This window comes from Caretta caretta, chromosome 4, assembly GCF_965140235.1.
Source record: "Caretta caretta isolate rCarCar2 chromosome 4, rCarCar1.hap1, whole genome shotgun sequence".
Lineage (NCBI taxonomy): Eukaryota > Metazoa > Chordata > Testudines > Cheloniidae > Caretta > Caretta caretta.
In genome coordinates, this window is record NC_134209.1 from 128,783,288 (window position 1) to 128,802,412 (window position 19,125).

A 19,125-nucleotide genomic window follows, 5' to 3' on the forward strand; every position below is an offset into this window, starting at 1 on the left:
AAAGTCTCATTCAATTACATCATGTGAAGGCAGACAACTACATATTGACACATTTTATAAGTGCTTTTATTCAAATATTACGTCTCAATACTAAGATGGATGAACTTGAGTTCCTGGTATTAAATGAGGATATTGATTTTAGCAAGGAGGCCTGGCCTCCCTCAGAGGCGGACGCAGAGGGAACGCCGCAAGCCACCTGGCGGGCGGAACCAGGAGGGCCATGCCCCACACGGCAGAAGCAGCGGGGCAGGACAGGAAGAGGAAGTATAAAAAGCTGGCTCAGCTGCTCAGTTGGGAGGGAGCTGCTGAGGAAGACAGATGCTTCTTCTGCGCTACCGGAGCACGACACCAAGGAGAACCCCTGCTGCCCCGAGGACTGGCCAAGTTTCTAAAGACCCCTGCCCCTCCTGCTACCAAGGAGCTGCTACCGTTACTCTTGGCGGTATATCCCGCGGAGACAGAGGACAACCCCTGGATGCAAGTACACCCAAGGGGGAGAGTAGGAAGGAGCCCAGGGGAACCAGACTACCGTCTGGCTGTGGTGCCGCCAGAAACACGGTCAGCATGTTGTGGGTGGATTTCCCCCTAACCCAGTGGCAGACCACTCTGCCACTGTTAGGGCTCTGGGCTGGGATGCGATGGAGTTGGGCAGGCCCACGTCCCCCACCCCTGGGGTGGCAGTACTCCCCCCCCCCCCCCTTAGGATAAGAGGCCTGTGCTCTTCAGTCACCCCTGCTGGAGCCCCATAGACTGTGTTTGGGACTACAGCTCTGCCTGACTGCAGGCCAAAGCCCTGATTACTGCCCCAACCTGCTTGATGTCTGGGCTTATAATTTAGCACCGCTCTGTCTTAACCACCTGCCAGAGCCCAGACTGTTTGCAGCCCCTCCCTGCTTGAAGCCTGGGGCCCACTGATTATCACTAATTCCCTCTTTCTTTGTTTCGAGCGTACTCTAGCAGACCAGATTGCGAGGAGGCATGGCCTCCCTCAGAGGTGGACACAGAGGGACAGCCACCCCTGCCGACATTGATATAACAAGCATCACAAACTTGGTTGAACAATGATAATCAATGGGGCATGGTAACACTAGGGTACAAAATATATAGGAATGAGAGTAGGTCAGGGGAGTGGGCGGGTGGGGGAGTGGCATTATATTTGAAAGAAAGCACAGAGTCAAATACAATAAAAATCTTAAATGAATCAAACTGTACCACAGAATCTCTATGGATAGAAATTCCATGCTTTAATAACAGTAGGAATATACTACCAATCACCTGACCAGAAGGGTGACTGTGATTATGAAATGCTCAGGGAGACTAGAGAGGCTACAAAAACAGACAACTCAATAATGGGGAATTTCAACTATTCCCATATTGACTGAGTACATGCCACCTCAGGATGTGATTCAGAGATAAAATTTCTAGACACCAGGATCAGCTAGTCTTGGAACCCACCGGGGAGAGGCAATTCTTGATTTAGTCCTAAGTAGTGCACAGGATCTGGTCCAAGAGGTGACTATAGCTGAAACATTCATTAACAGCAACCATGAGAAAGCTAATTAAACTGAAATTAAAAAGGAACAGTCACAAGAGTGAAATGCCTGCAAGCCGCATGGAAGCTTTTTTAAAAACACCATAACCCAAATTAAACATATAATTCCGCAAAGCTCCCAGAAGCAGCCAGCATGTCCCCATGGCCCTTAGGCGGAGAGGCAATCAGAGAAGCTTTGCGCTGCTGCCCTCGCCCTCCAGTGCCAGCTCCGCAGCTCCCATTGGCCAGGAACCATGGCCAATGAGAGCTGTGGGGGCCTATGATTAGGAGCCAGACATTCCAGCCGCTTCCGGAGGGAGCCTGTCTTAGCCCTGTTATTCTGCCAACTGAGAGTCGCATGAGGTAAGCGCTGCCCAACTGGAGCCTGCTCCCCAACCCCCTGCCCCAGGTCGGAACCCCCTCCTGCGCCTTAACTCCTTCCCAGAGCCCGCACCACCACCCTCTGCCCCAGCCCTAAGCCCTCTCTCTCACCCAAACACTCTCCTGGAGCCTGCACCCCCACCTCCGGCTTAGCCCTGAGCCCCCATCACACCCCAAATGCCTCATTTCTAGCCCTATCCCAGAGCCCACACTCCAAGCCAGAGCCCTCACCCCCTCCCGCACCCCAACCCCCTGCCTAGTGAAAGTGAGTGAGGATGGAGGAGAGTGAGCAATAGAGAGAGGGGGATGGAGTGGGCGCAGGGCCTCAGAGAAGGGGCGGGGCAGGGGTGTTCAGTTTTCTGCCATTAGAAAGTTGGTAACCCTAGAGTGGGTAACACATGCAAGGGAAAGGGCACAGCCTAAAAATCATGCAGAGTCTGAAATACATGGGGAAAACTGGATCCAATTCCTGCAGTTCCCAAGGCATCTACGTGGAGGAGGAGAAAAAAAAATCAACCCCTCCATGCTGCTTAAAGGGCCCCAATACCCCTGAGAGCCTGGCTCTGAGGACACCTGGCTGCCACAGTCTCTTTCCTACCTCTCTGAAGGAACATTAGCTACCACATGAATTTCCACCCTGAAATCCATCAGGGTTGAGGGAAGTGTGCTATATTAAGTAGATGCTTCACAGGTCCATTTCTACCCCTACCCCAGCTCTCAACTCATCTAGCCCTAGCAGTACAGCATGGATGGGCTTCCATAGGCTCCCATGGAAGAAAATGGTACACAGCAGAGATACTGCTCCCCACCTTTTACTACATTTCCTTCCCTGTTCTTCTCCCATTTGCACTGCATCGCACACTGGAGGGCAGCATGTGGCCAGACATCAAAGTGATCTGTTTTTCTATTACATCACAATATACAACAACGTTATAGTCGTAAATTCTCTTAAAACTCAAGAAAGGTTTAGTAGAGATCTTTGGAAAATGCCAACTTTTACAATAACCCAAATCCTTTCCTACTCAACAGGGCCTGAGGCAGTGCTTAATTTGTGCCCAGGCTTGCCAAGGCTGAGCCCCAGCACCTCTGGGCTTACTGCATCAGTTTATGAAAGTAAAAAAATTGCTTGACCCCTGGCCCCTCTTTCATTACAAATTGAGCACTGGCCTGAAGTCATGTTGACTGGATCATGGTTTAAAAGCAAAATACTGCACATTAGAGACCAGTTTATAGTCAGAATTATTTCTTTATTTACTTGACATAGTATGCTTTTAAACCCTTAGATTAATGATTAACAACTGAGGGATTTATTAGGCAGAGAGAAAAGCAATCATTTTTTTAAAAAATTAACCCTGATTAACTTTATTTTAAACTAGTACCTACCACAGCACTCAGAATAAACTGTGACTGTCAATAATGCAAATGGCATAATTGTAGGATAGTATTAATCTTGGGATTTGTGTAAATATGGTGTCAGTGTGCACAATCAAACTACTTTTAATGGCTATGTCAAGAAAGCAGCAAAAGCAATGGAAGGAATTGAGACATCAGTTAAGGTCTAATCGGGTTTGAGCTAAATTGAAACTAGAGGATATTAAAAGTAACTAAAGTTTCTGTGCTTTGCTTTCTTTAGCATCCATGTTGATAATTAAAAGTCTTCCAAATGTAGTACCATATTAGAGACAGATGTTTCTGTCCTTACTGTGGCTACAAATAAATGTGAGTGTAGGAAAGAGAAGGCAGTACAGATTAGGTTGCCAACTTTCTGACTGCAGAAAATTGAACATCCTTATCCTGCCCCTTCCCTAAGGCCCCATCTCTTCTCCAAGGCCCCAACCACTCCATCCCCACTCCCTCCCTCCCTCGCTCTCGCCCGCCCTCACTCATTTTCACTAGGCTCGGGCAGGGGGTTGGATTTCAGGGGGAGGGCTCTGGGGTGGGGCCAGGAATGAGGGGTTTGGGGTGCAGGAGGGGGCTCCGGTCTGGGGCTGAGGGGTTCAGAGTGCAGGAAGGGGTGCTGGCTCTAGGAGGGAGTTTGGGTGCGGGAGGGGCTCAGAGCTGGGGCAGGGAGTTGGGGTATGGGCTCTGGGGGGGAAGTTTGAGTGTGGGATGGGGCTCAAGATTGGGGCAGTGGGTTGGGGCGCGGGAGAAGGTGAGGGCTCCAGGTGGCGCTTACCTCAAGCAGCTCCCAGACACAGCTGGTATCTCCCTCTGGCTCCTAGCCACAAGGGCAGCCAGGGAGGCTCCATGGCACACGCGACCCTCACCCACAGGTGCCACCCCCACAGCTCCCATTGGCCACTGTTCCTGGCCAATGGGAGCAGCAGAGCTGGCACTCAGGGTGGGGGCAGCAGGAGGGCTTAGGGGCCACAGGGACATGTCATAGAATCACAGAAGATTAGAATCGGAAGAGATCTTAGGAGGTCATCTAGTCCAACACCCTGCTCAAAGCAGGACCAACCCCAACTAAATCATCCCAGCCAGGGCTTTGTCAAGCCAGGCCTTATAAACCTCTAAGGATTGAGATTCCACCACCTTTCTAGGTAACCCATTCCAGTGCTGCACCACCCTCCTAGTGAAACAGTTTTTCCTAATATCCAACCTAGACCTCCCCCACTGCAATTTGAGACCACTGCTCCTTGTTCTGTCATCTGCCACCACACAGAACAGCCTAGCTCCAATCCTCTTTGGAACTGCCCCCCACCTTCAGGTAGTTGAAGGCTGCTGTCAAATCCCCCCCCACTCTTCCGTTCTGCAGACTAAATAAGCCCAGTTCCTTCAACCTCTCCTCATAAGTCATGTGCTCCAGCCCCCTGATTATTTCCGTTGCCCTCCTCTGGACTCCAATTTGTCCACATCCTTTATGTAGTGGGGGGCCCAAAACTGGACCCAGTACTCCAGACGTGGCCTCACCAGTGCCAAATAGAGGGGAATAATCACTTCCCTCGATCTGCTGGCAATGCTTCTACTAATCCAGTCCAATATGCCTTTAGCCTTCTTGGCAACAAGGGCACACTGACGACTCATATCCAGCTTCTCGTCCACTGTAACCTCCAGGTCCTTTTCTGCAGAACTGCCACATAGCCAGTCGGTCCCCAACCTGCAGCAGTGCATGGGATTCTTCCATCCTAAGTGCAGGACTCTGCTGCTTCTGGGAGCCGCATGGAGCTAGGGCAGGCAGGGAGTGTGTGCCGCTGACCTGACTTTTAATGGAGCCATGGTCCCTTTTAGACCGGGTTGTTCCGGTCGAAAACCGGACACCTGGCAACCCTAATACAGATCCAAAACCTCTGTTGTATAAATAATTCACAAAAGCCACTGAACTGCATGACACATGTGTTGTGTTGAAGGATTTCATTAAGATATCCAGTCCCTGGATGTACATTTTTATTAACTGAATTTGCTGTAGTTAAAGTAGCCAAAAATGGCATCTTATTATTTGCATCTAAGATCCAGAAAATAACCTAGGAAATACTCTATCAGAAGAAATAACCCTGCCAAACAAAATTCTCTCACTATTTTAACATATACCATAAAGTGGCTTGCCTGCTCTTCACTACTGTACAAGAATTACACAACTAACATGGGATAAACACTGTAGAGAAAACGTCCACTAACGTAAAGCTATTTAGAATCACAGCATTTCTTAAGCACACCCAAATCCCCACAAAGTACAGATTCTGGATCATGGAAAATATTAAACACAGCCGGACGATACATTGCACTTCAGCCAAACTATTTTCTTATTTAAAAATAGAAGGCTCTGCAACCAACTCCACTGTAATTTTCAGATTACCTGAGACAGCTGAATCACCTACTGCACTATCAATTCCCTGCCCATAAACAACTCTGATATCAATCAGTAAATAACATCTTGGCTTAGAATAAATTCTCTATTCAAATCCTTATTAAAGCGGATAAATTAAGCAGAGGCAGAGAAATCAAGGATCCAGAAACCACTAATGACGCAGTAATGCAATGTAAGCAGTAATGATTTATCATCTTTTTATGACTGCAGTAAAGATACTCAGTTTTTTTTCTACTATAAAATATTCAGTGTTATTTTATCGTGTTTCTCATCTTAAATTCATGTAGGGACCATAGCTATTCTACTCTAAATTCACCATTTATGTACATAATACATTACTGAACTATATTAAGACTTAAGGTTTGTATGGAAAATAAAACATAATGCAAGATATGCCTTCCTTTTCATAATGATGCATGTGCTGAATAAACTGCTCCTGCAGTGAACGATGACAACTGCTCTACGTGCACTATGTTCTTTAGTTTTACATTATTCAGTGCTTTTGAACTGTCAGTTTCAATTAGAAGAAAATCTACAAAGCTTGCATATATCAATATTTTATATATGCATTTTATACATGCAATGTTGACCTCTTGAACTTCAGAATTCATAACAAATATTGGGGGGTGGGGAGTTAAATTACTGAAACAAACAAGGGATCTTTTTTTCACTGAGGCACCTGTTGGCAGTTCTGGCAACTGGAAATTTGCGCTCCTCACTTGCATTTTTGTAGGGTTCATAATTGTGGAACTGGTATAACTTGGTCATTCTAGCGTGTCATACTTATTGTTCTTTGTGGGACACATTTGGGTGAGAGACTAACAAGTTCATATTCATGTACACAGGAGAACATTTACCACTTCCTAAAAAAATGTGTACCACTGGTCTGACATGGACTATGTAACCCTGTGTCCAATTTAAATATAAAAGAGTCCAATTCTCCAGTGTTGTGCACCCTGTGTAGTCAGTTACACCTTTGCAAAATGAAAGTAAAAAGTGTAGCAGCATTCTAATTTAATAGCATTTAAAACCCATGTTTCACAGGTGTGAATGAAAACAGAAGATAGAAAGCACTGAAGAATCATCCGCCCCACACACCCTAGTATTAAGTATGTAGGGACACTACTTTCTCCAAAAATACAATCCAAGCCCTCAAACATTTCACAACACAGTGAATTTTAAAATGCTCTCTTGTGTATATCAAATGGCCAGTTGCTACACTAGTTCTTAGTTAAACAGGCCATCTTTCAAGCAACCAACAGCAAATGCATGCTGAGGGATCTTGCGGATTCTGGTCTAGAGTAAAGGCAATGGAATGGGAGTCAGGAAAATCTAAATTCCAATCCAGAGTCAGGAAATCTAGCCTTGGTTCTGCTGCCAACTCGCCCTGTAGGCTTGAGCAGGCCACTGAACAATGGAGTTGACAACACTTTTCAGTGTCTCCCAGAAATGGTATGAAAATTAGGTTAACAGTTTTTTGAATATGTAAACTCTACAGTATAAGCAACAAGTATTATTACACTGCAATTCACTTTGGGCCAGATCCTGCATCCAATACCCACATTCCTCAAATCCTTTGAATAAGGGTTACAGGACTGAGCCTACCACTTGGATGGAATAAACCCTGTCTACCCAAAATGTTTCAGGGCCATCCAAAATATTCACTTGATTGGAATTCTGGATGAAAGATTGATTGGATCCACTGCACACCATCTAAGAACATAACCGGAAGTTCTGGGATAAGGCAAGGTTGACCAGGGTTCACCCCTATTCATTTCTGATGTGGAGAGAAAACAGAGTACAAGTGATGAATGAGAATTAGTAAGAACATCCAGAGTTATAATACAAAACTTATTTTTTAAAAAAGGTCTATAAATCCTCAATCTTCAGGGCATAAAACAATCCCTAATCATTGATGGTTACAAGGAAACTTTCCCTGTGGACAGGTTATCCTCTCCTTTGTATCTTTCTTTGATTAAATTGGTACTAGCCACTCTCAAAGGCAGGATAATGGACAAGATAGACCACAGCTTCTGATTCCAGTACAGCAATTCCTACACTCCTCTGTGTAGTAGAAGGAGAGAGCCTGTAGCACTGGACCTCGTGTAAGACCTGAGGCCTGAACCATAGTCAGCAAAGTCAGTCCATGCTATGACCATAAGTCAGGCCCTGTCATAAAGTAGACTCTTGTTTACAAATTCACTGTCCAGTACATGAACTTGGCAAAAGTAGAGCTAGCGTTGTTAAAACACGGACACTCCTAAGAAGTAGTAGGTACAGGGTATTCACGTAAACACATTCTACAAGACTAGTACAGGTACATCCCAACACAGACTAATGCCATAAACACAGTCCTGAGAGATGATTCAGGAACACACCAACCCCGTGTAAAGACAAGGATAGGAGAACAGAATGATGGATGGAGTTGTTTTGCTCAAACCAGTGGGTATAAGGGACGGTAACTAACCACATCAGGAGCGTAATAACTAACTTGTTTATATCAATGTATACAAGAGATCATAGGAGGGGCACCTTTGTCCAGCCAAGGGGCAAGCAGAAAGTCCCACTGCTGACTGAGCTGAGTCCATTGTCGTGGGCATACATGTAGTAGCATACTAGCATCGTGCTTCGTCAGCAATAAACCTGGCCGAGCACCTTCGCCAATGAACCGAGTCTGTGGTCTTTCTGTGTAGTACTACCAAGGTTTGCTGAGCCAGCTATCTGCAGGGCAGGTACAGTGTACAATGAGAACACACACAAGCCAACTGACAACACTCTGTAACACATATATGAGCAGAAGACTCTCTAGGACGCCATCCCTTCATCAAATAAGGAAGTTCTTTTATGTTTGAAGATAGTTATTAATAACAAGCTTACATATAAATTCCTTCCTGGCAGATGAAGATGGATAATTTCCTCCATCTTGGATTAAACAGGAATAGATACTGATTATTTAAAAGTAAGGGCTAGACGAGACAGACATCCTGTTTTTTGTATGTCATGCTTTGATTTTCTTCCAAAAATATTCATGAAACCATTGCAAAGTTTCCAACATGTTACAACATTTTACATAAAAATGGCATTTTCACACCGCACAACAAACATTTGTTTTAAATGGTTATAAATATGGTTCACCACTATATTCTATGCTTCATTATTAATAATTCACATATTTCAGATACAGCATTTAAAGAGGTTAATACATCATTAACATGGCTACCACCTTTTAATAAAATCTAAACAATGGAAACAAATTCTAGAACTGTATTATTTGGTTATATAAATGGGTGCATAGTAAAGGTCAGATTCTCCTCTCAGTTATTTCCATGCAGATATGCTGACTTTAACTGGACTTGTAGGGCCATAACTAAGGAAAGAGTGCTGCCCCATTTCTGCAAACAATGCAGTACAGCCAACCTTTCCATGTAGACCCTTTCTGTCAGGAACAGGAATGATCTCAAACAGAAACAGTGGAATGTGAAAATGCCACTGTTGAATTAGGGGCACAGATAAACAAATGTGCAGACCACACACTCCACTGTTAGGTCTTGTTTGCAGAAAGTGACTTTTCTGTGTGTTTTCAGAGAAAAACCTTGAAAATGTGAAAACTGAAAGTTAAACAATACCAGAGGACAAATTAAAAGAATCCCAAACTTATTTTTTAAAATATCATGGTTTTTAGGCCAATCTCAGGATTTTGGGGGATATGACACATAGATTTAAAACTCTTCGGGTTGGCAATTCCACCAACTTTCTGAGGATCAATTTTCTTGGTAAACTTGGGTCTTGGAGATGTTGTTTCCCCTGGATTCTCTCCCCCACTCTCCCACCATAGAGTTTTGTAGGCATTGTGGTGAATTTTTGTTAATTTTCTCTCTGTTTCTGCCAAGTACTAATCTACTGAACACAGGACAGCCAGAAATATAGTGCACATGCTCTAGAGAGCCATCTCATCTCTTGCCCCCAAAATATCCTCTCTGCCAGGAAAACAAAAAAGAGATTGTTTTTTCCGCCCCTCATCTAGGTCCCAATTCAGAAAGGTGCTCTAACTTTATGAATGTGAATTCACCTTACTAGGACTATTAAACAAACTAACTTTAAGCATGTGAAAAGTCTCAGTAAGACTTATTCTTTTCCTGTTCTCTCTATTCTTCTCTGATCCATTCTAGATAGCACTGTACCATATTCCAGTGGTTCTCAACTGGGGATCTGGGGCCCCCTGAGGGGCCGCAAGCAGGTTTCAGGGGGTCCTCCAAGCAGGACCAGCATTAGACTTGCTGGGACTCAGGGCAGACAGCCAAAGCCCCACTGCATGGGGCTAACGCCTTGGGCCCTGAGCCCTGCCACCCGGGGCTAAAGCCAAAGCCTGAGCAACTTAGCTTTACGGGGGGCCCTGTGGCATGGGGCCCCAGGCAATTTCCCTAATACCAGCCCTGACTTTTATAAAACAGAAAACCAGTTGTTGTGGCACAGGTGGGCCATGGAGTTTTTAATAGCATATTCGGGGGTCTCAGAAAGAAAAAGGTTGAGAACTCCTGCCATATTCTCTTCTACTTCTCATTTCTATGGCTCATTTCCTGATAGTTTATTATTACTCTTTATTATTTGTATTACAGTTATACTTAGAGGTCCCAGGCATGGTTGAGGTTCCATGTTAAGAACCTTCTCTTCCCCAAAAAGCTTCCAAATGTAATTTATTCTCCTTCCATTCTTCTCTTCTGGTATCTCTCCATTTCTTTACTTGAAAAACAGCATCTTCTGCCTTCCCTGTTTTAGTCTGTGTCACAATAGACCTAATCCTCTATTCTTCACCTCCTTGTTCTGTCCTATGTTAACCTGTCTCTTCTCCTTGTTTCCCTACTCTCTTTAACAACGTTCTATAGCTGTAGAGGTCGTACATGATCTTTACAACATATTTTCCCAGCACTGGAAAACTGTTCTCTGCTTCAAATGACATCCCTATGATTCCCACAGGTCCAGGAGTTTGGATGCAAGAGCAGAAACAGTACTGATAAAATATAACACAGCAGTGAAATTCACCTTTAGATTTTTTTTAAAACCTATCTCTTGCACATGAAAACTTTGCAAAATACATTTTTTGTTTCAACTGGACATTTGAGTTTTTCTTGTTTTTTTTAAAAACTCACTTAAATGTAAAACATTTTTATGGGCTAAGATGAGAAAATGTTCCAAATGAATGCTTTTGTAATGCCATTAACTTAAGTGGAAATCTGTAAACACAACAGCAGGATCAAGTCCAAACAAGACACAGTTATGCTAAAACCTACTTCCCAGAAGAACCTTGACAAGCCAAACAAGAAGTTTTTAAAATAACCTAAATTCTAAAAATTAAGGTAAATCATAATTAGCCCAGATAACCCCAATGTAAATAAACGAAGTATAAACAATGGTGCTTGGAAGAGCGACCTTGGCATTAAAAGTAGCAAAAGTATATGCTCAAATCCTGCGTGCTTTACTCACGCAAATAGTACCACTGAAAACAACTGGTTCACTGGCATGAGTAGAATGAGCCAGATTTGGCACATAGTTTTCATATAAGGTATGAATTTGGATGTCACTTGGTCATTTAACTTTATATCAGTACTGTTATCCATCCACTGAAGTGGGGGGGTGGAGGAGCAGAGGGGGGAGAAGTGAAACAACGCCATAATTGACTTCAGATGTCCTCTTGATTGTTGATTTATTTTCCCTAAGGAAAGGAGAGGGAAAAGTAAATAAAAAGGTCAGAAATGCCTTATTTCTGGAAGTGAATTTAGTTTGCTGTATGGGGTGGCAGGCATAGAAGTGAAGATTGAGGGAGTCTCTTACAGCAGTTTTAAATGTCTGAGTACAGGAGAAAATAAATTAAGTTACATGTGGACTCAGATATATCAAAACAATGGGTAATTTTAAAAAACATTCTGAATAAAAAGCAAGAATTGTTTATTTTAAATCAACCAGATCAAAAAAACCTCTGCTTTGATCTAGTTTCATGGCAGAGGAAGGTGGGTAACAGGAAATTTGTATTCACACCCTATCAAAGAAAACCCAAGAGTTGTTTTACGCCAAAACAAAATTGTATGCCAAAATATAATCAATGCTAATTCTATTTCTGTGCCTGAATGTTCTGTGTTAATTAATTTATGCATAATACTGAAGTGTGATAGGATAATGTGCGGTGATTGCTGTTCCCCTAGGACTTTTATGAAGGAGAAATGTTATCTTGGGAGGCTATTTCAATGACCAAAATCTTTGAATAAAGAAACAAAGACTTCTTAATACCCCAGTATATGTTCTAACAAAAGTCACATTAGTGAAAGATTAGAATTGCTGGTGGTTCTTTTTATGGGACTTTAAAACTGAAGGTATCCTCAAGAGCATGGTGGATTTCAGAGAAGAAAGGCTTATTCCTTACTTCCTGCTACTGATCAGTGTGGTCTTTTAATGTGTGTTGTGATCTCCGAGGTGTGAAGTTTACAAGATAACGGAGGAGAGAAGAGTTGTATGTCAGTTTTTCCTAATTCGGCCTTTTCCCCTGAGATGTGTTACACTAGAGGAAGCTGCTGAAGCAACACTTCCCTAACCCAAGATTTCCTCTGCCACCAACTCCTCGTGTTCAATCCACCAAATGTGTCATCCGGATTTCTGGTTATAAAGACAATATAGCTGCAGCTGACATTCCTGTTTGAGGGTTGTTCTGATCTGATTCAGGCAGGTCAGTCCACACGTAATAATCATGGAAGAGCAGGAGGGATAGCTCAGTGGTTTGAGCATTGGCCTGCTAAACCCAGGGTTGTGAGTTCAATACTTGAGGGGGCCATTTAGGGATCTGGGGCAAAAACTGGGGATTGGTCCTGCTTCAAGCAGGGGGTTGGACTAGATGACCTCCTGAGGTCCCTTCCAACCCTAACCTTCTATGAATCTATGAATTACTACCTTCGGCTCTGAATATCAACTGAAGCTAAAAAGTGAGCCACAGCCTTATTGTACACAGCAATGCTGACTAAATATGATCATTTGTTTTTAAAAATCCACATATTGCAACACACAAACATATTTTACAAAACGTTATTTACAAAATCCAAAGGGATTGTTTCCCTAAAGTTACCAAAACTATTAAACATATCAAAATGTACCCTGTCTTCTTGCAGTCTTCATCCCAACAAAGGCCCACAATTGCACCAAACATGCATTAAAACCTCAACATGTAATTCACTGCAGAAGTCATGCTGTACATCTTTGTAATTCTAGTATACATTTAAGAGAGAAAGTTTTGTCAAATGTTATTTTAACTAATCACAGCTCAAGAGTTAAAAAAAAAAAAAAAAGTAATCATAAAGCACCTTACAAACAGCAAAACATGATCCAAAAAAAACAAGGAAGAATTTAAAAAAAACATGAACCAAAAAGCAAGAAATACCCTACAGGCAAGATTACCAAATGATTATACTGGCCAATGGTATTGCTTAGAGAGAACAAGCACAGCGTTTTGTTATTTTTTCTTTGAAAATCTGCCTTGTATTTCTAGTGCAGATAAATAATCCTGCTGTGCTCTGCATCCTGAAAAAAAAAATGCAAATCACAAATAATCAAGCTATTCTCAGCTGATCACATTCAGGATGCAACATGACTGCATTAGATGACTGAACACTGATCAAATGACGACACAACCTGGAGATTCAATCTCAAGTGGTATTGATTGAACATGATGTTAAATATACTCCTATTACACAAGACTGCACTTACAATACTGCTGTTATTGCTGCAAAACACTGTGAAAACTAAACACACAAATACATATTTAGAAGTCCATGATTACAAATAACCATACATTTCCTCTGTTCAAGCAATCTCACAATGGCCTATTTTTACCACCAACTTTTCAGCAATGAAATATGAAGCTGTGCAGTATCATGACCCAAGCTATGTACCTGGCTGGAAGGTAAGTTGGCTCTCAGTGTAAAATATCTGTCACCTGCAGATGCATCCTCTTTTATGTAACAAGCTACCAGCCATTGAAAGACTCAAACTGCAGTTCTCTCTTTTCCTCTAATCCTTTGCACGTACATAGAGGCTGAGAGGAAGCCACTAGTATTCCGAAGATGATGTATACATAATTGCTTCTAGATTTATACTGTTCTCAAGGAAACAAACACAGCAATTTCTGTGATGTTCTGATACAACTGTCAAAATTAGATGCACATCCTTCAATAAATCACCAATACAGTTAATATTACGATTATTTTTGAGTTTTGAGCTAACAAGTCTTTTTTTTTTTTTTAAACAATCACTTGTGTCTGATCTTTTCCAGTGCATCTACTAGGCATGCAATGCTAGGTGCTGCATACTTCACTAGCGCAGATTGATCATAGCGTAACATCCTCTCTAATCCATGTAGTTCAGTATATTGTGCTAGCATGACAGAATACCCTTTGGGTTTAACAAATCCAAACTGATTCTGCAGCATCTACTCCAGAGAATTTTTTAAAACACATATCCAAACATGCAGTGCATTCTTTGCTTGGAAAACACAGACAGTCAAGAGCAGACGAAGAGAATCATGACAACATTTATGTTACCTTCAGTCACATAGTTGTGGTCTCGAAGAAAGCTGTGGTTAATTTTTCGTGTGTCCGTGTCCTCGCCCATTTACAGCAGGATTACTCAGCATGCCTATCCGCAGTGGACTGATAGAATCAGCAGAGGTCGTCACAAGAGCACCATCCATGCTGCCACTGCCTAGCAGAGGCGGAGAACAGACTGGGCTACTGAGCACAGCATAATGAGAGCTAGTGATGCAGCACAGATTTGGGGGATGAATAAATAAATAAGTAATAAAAAATAATAATAATAATTAATAATAGAAAGGGGGACAAAAGCTCCAATAAATTAAGAATGCAAAAAACCCAGGAGGGGGTCTGTGTGGAGAAACTACAGGCACTTCTCCTGCAGCGAAAGAATAACCCAATTCTTTAGTCACGTACTCCTTAAACAAGCTCCCATGCAGAGTCTGCTCCAAGTGCTTGCTGCTGTGGAATCTTGCCGGATGCTAAGAAAGTGGTAATCAGCGTACTGCAGCAAAGGCTACCCGATGAAGCTCTGTGATTGCTGTTGCTGCTACTGCTGTCATATGCCTATGCTGCATCAGAGCAGGCCCCTCCCAGTCAGCTTCTCACTACCCAACCACACAACATCTGCATGTAGTAAAGTGAAAAATGAGACTGCAGGTAATTATTTTAGCTCTTCTGCTGGTGAATGGGCAATGAAAAATTTAAATAGGGGGGAAGGGAACTTCAGGCTGCTTAAATAGGTTTGCATTGACACATATTCCACGCTAGCATGAAGGTACAATTTGGTACTGGTCAATACTATCATAATCAGCAAAAGCAACCATCATTCAGTGTCAGTGTGTATAAACACCAGTGAACTGCCAAAAGCTGCCTATGAAAAATTAATTGTTAAAAGATTAGGAAATCTAAGGAAAATACGAGGTGAAATAAACCCAATACAGAGTTTACGTGCCACAGTTCTGTACTAAAAGGCAAATTATAATGTATGAAAGAATAAAAAGCAAAAAGGAACAGAAAACAATCGCAGGTTTCTTAGCAACTTGATAGTACAGGTAGGGGGAGGTAGATACAGGCTATGCTTGCAGATTACACATATGGAGAGTTCCTTAGTGCTTCTGTTCGCACTCACTGTATTTTTCCCTCACCCAGAGAAAGGAATGACGGGAATGAGCCTCTTCAGAAGGAAAGAAATGTCACTGAAATATCATTCATTTGCAATGTAAAATAAACATCCTTTTGCCAAAGCCTTTTAAACAAGTGCAGTTACAGAGATTCATGTTACTGAACTCTTATGTGAGTAGACCAGCCATGTTCCTCAAACTTTTGGGCAATCTTACCAGTTAACCAGACCAAGATCTTAGATGTACTAACTAGGTGCTTGTTTTAAAAGACTAATATTTGAAGCAGTGCTAGCATCACTGTGGATTGACATATACAGATCCGATTAAGGGTCCACTACTAGTTTAGAAAGAGGAAGGAGGGAATACCAGTCACAAAAGCCTGAAGTATTATTACGGCAGAAAGACAGTCTTGTGGTTTAGCCATTCGACTTAAAAGAAATCTGAGTTCAGTTCTCAGAACTGCCACAGACTTCCTGTGTGACCTTGGGCAAATCATGGTAAGGTCTCTGCATCTCAGCTCTTCTTTTGTAACTAACAGGACAGTTGTTCAGGATAAATTCATTAAGAGTCTTTGAGGGCCTCTGACAACACTGTGATAGGGGCCATATAAGTAAGCAGAAAGACTAGTGCTATATAAGCCACTGTTTAGAATCACTAGGATAGATAATATTAACCATAGGGTTCTATAGATTTCAGCACTGAGTAAATGAAATGAAGACAGATACTTCACCTTATCATTGATTAAACACAAGTACAGCACAACCTCATGTTATAATCAGCATTGCAGAGCCAACATTGTGCCTTCAAATTTCAGGTAGAAGAACAGTGCTTCAAGTAGATATGGAGATATTTGCTGCTTGTGTTTTAAAGTTACCACCAATGACTGGATAAACTTGTCATCATGCCTCCTACCTTTATAGCACTGCTGCATGCCTGGGTGAAGTGTTGCAGGGCTTCTTCATGTCTTGTGCCCCATGTAGTTGTTCTGGTGCCACAATGGTCTGCCAAGGTGCTCGGCCTAGCCCCCCGGCCAAGTCACTGCTCAGTCCATTTCCCCTCCAGGGATAACAGAAAAGTCCAGAAATAGGAAACTCAAAATCTAATGTCTTTCAAGTCCATCACCCGGCCTCTATCAGGCACTTGCCGTTCTTGGCTTCTTTTACTCTTGACATGCATGTTTCTCTTTTTGGCCCGGGGGAAAGATAGGGGAACCCAGGCTCACCTTCCCCTCTGGGTTCCAGCCCAGGGACCCTGTTTAGGCAGCTAAGCACCATTCCTTCAATCCCTCCAGCATTTTCCCAGGGCTGCTCCTACGTTTACCTCGCTCATTGGTATCTCCACAAGATCTACAGACTGCTGACCCCATTCTGACTTTGCAGTTCCTCACAGCTTCTCCTGGGACCAACTACAGAAGCGTTTTCTAAAAGCCAGTCTCAGCTCTTCCCTGTGGCAGCTGGATCATACTGTTAGCAGCTCTCTGCCTGTTGCCTTAAGACAGTCAGGATCTCTCTCCTTCAAACAGCAGTTCCCCTAAGCCCTCTCTCTCTGGGACTGAGGTATCTCAGGCCTCTTGCCTTAGCTTAGTCAGTTGTCGCCAGCTCCCTTCCACTGAACACCCTCTCCAATAGCCTTTCAATCTGGAGAGCTCAGCAAGCCTGCCTTCCCCGTCAGTATCCAGTCACTGTGAGGTAGGAGGCAGCTTTTATGCCGCTCCCCTTCTCCCAACTCTTTCCCAGTTGGTTTGGTCACAGGAGAGCCTTCCACTGCCTCCTCTGCAAGGTATCAGGCCCTTAAAGGCACAGTCTCCAGACTCCTTCCCTAATCAGCATTCATTCACAGGACTCTTAGGTCACTATGTGTGTCTATTAGGACATTCCAAACCCTTAAAAGGGCCAAGCCATGTGGCGAGGATGGGCTGACCTCTCGATGGCAGACTACCCCATCACAAGACTGTTTTTCCTGTATTTACCACACATACTGACCCTCAAAGAGGCCATTCCAGGAATGCTGTTTCTGCATTTAACACGTCACTTAAAACCACAACATTAACAGAAATACTGACTTCTGACACGGCACATTGAGGCATGACATCACAAATGATGCAGGCCGCACTGCCAACTTGCAAAGACAACAATTCTAATCTAGTCTCCAGACATTCTAGCAATTACCTTGAACTGCAAAAATGCACAGAAATAAAATATACACCTTTCTGTCTGCCCCAGAAAAGGGTCGTCTTGTAGTTGAAGCACTGGACAGGAACTCAAGTGATCTGAGTCTCCTGCTAGGTTCTCGTACAGTGCCTAACACATCAGCAAGGATGGAAAGTCGAGCAGTTAGGGTTCTAACCCAGGATTTGAGAAATGATTCCCTGCTCGGCTAGACTCCCTGTTTCACCTTGGGCAAGTCACTTGGTTTCTCAGTAACTCAGTTGTCCATCTGTAAAATGGAAATAATAGTACTTTCCTACCCTTTCCCATTAAAGAGAGATCAGATATTACAGTAATGGGGTCTATACAACTATCTAAGATAGAACAATACAAGAAAATACAAGTAACAACAAGCAAATTCTAATCCCTCTAATACAGTGGTTCTAAAACTTATTTGATCGCCCCCCCCTTCTTTCTATCTGTAGTAGTTTATACCCTATGCCCCCCCTACACCTACTAACACATACACCCACACACGTACGTACATATAATGATATAAGTGACAGTGGTGCTTTACTTGAATCAGTTTTGGCTTTTGTTTTTTCACTTGAGGTGGTGTTTTTTTTTGTTGCCCAAATGAGCCAATTATCTATTGTAATAAGAGTAAAAGCAAAACTGCGATTGTGGTCCATGCTTACAATTAAATGTGTGCACACTACATGCACCCCACTCTGCCGAATACATTCTGCACCCACCTCCCAGGAGGGCCACCCACCCCCACTTCCAATTTGAGAACCTCTGCTCTAACACTGTCTCCTGCTGTCACTCGAGTCAGGTCACTTCATCTCTCTTCCTTTATTTCTTTATCTATTAAATTATAGTGCTGCTTTCTACCCAACTCCCACAGGTGTGTTGCTAGTTTATTCTTTGCAAGACTTTAAAAATGAGAAGCACAATTACTATGAAATATATCATCTAATTTCAGTATATAGATCAAGTTGCAATTTTGATTTTTCTATATTTGTAGGAAACTAGTATATCATAAATATTGATGACAATATTAGCTACAGTTCATAGAGTACTGTCAGATCCTATAAATATAACAAAATGGAAATTATACCTAGCATTCCATTAAATTAAGAAAGTAGACTCTGCAACTAATGACATTTGTTTTGTATAAAATACTCCTAATCAATCTGAGAGAGCTGAAATATTTCCCCCACATTAGTTTACCTTCATTGGTGCCAGGATTTCACCTTGTGAGCTCATGTCCATCTCATTGCTTTTATGGTGCAATAAGTAATTTTTAAATGGACATTGAAGGTTATACTTCAAATTATTCATACTCCCCCAGTTTGTATAACTTAACCCAAGAGGGCCTTCTCACCATCATCTTTAGACACTTGGCTCCTAATTCTGGCACGTGGAAGTCAATGAGATGTTTGCCATTGACTTTTATGGGGCTAGAACTTTACCCTAGATATATAATATTCATACACTTTCCTGTTTATCCAATTAACCAGAAGCAAACAAATCATTGCTCAAAATAGACACCTGAGGACATAAA

The 19,125-nt window shown here is 42.7% G+C and overlaps 1 protein-coding gene across 6 annotated transcripts in view; it reads right to left on the reverse strand.

Moving 5' to 3' along the window:
- The window catches only part of PPP2R2C (protein phosphatase 2 regulatory subunit Bgamma), a 303,929-nt gene that overhangs the window by 222,255 nt on the left and 62,549 nt on the right, over positions 1-19,125 (reverse strand). For 2 of the 6 annotated variants that reach the window (XM_048848925.2, XM_048848929.2), the window contains exon 1: positions 14,300-14,844. The exons of 3 other annotated variants lie outside the window; for them this stretch is intronic. In XM_048848925.2, coding sequence (XP_048704882.1) covers positions 14,300-14,369 — 70 coding nt within the window. In that variant the 5' untranslated portion in view covers positions 14,370-14,844. Of the gene's footprint in view, positions 1-14,299; positions 14,846-19,125 lie in introns of those variants that run through there. One more of the 6 variants, XM_048848926.2, reaches the window with a different exon arrangement.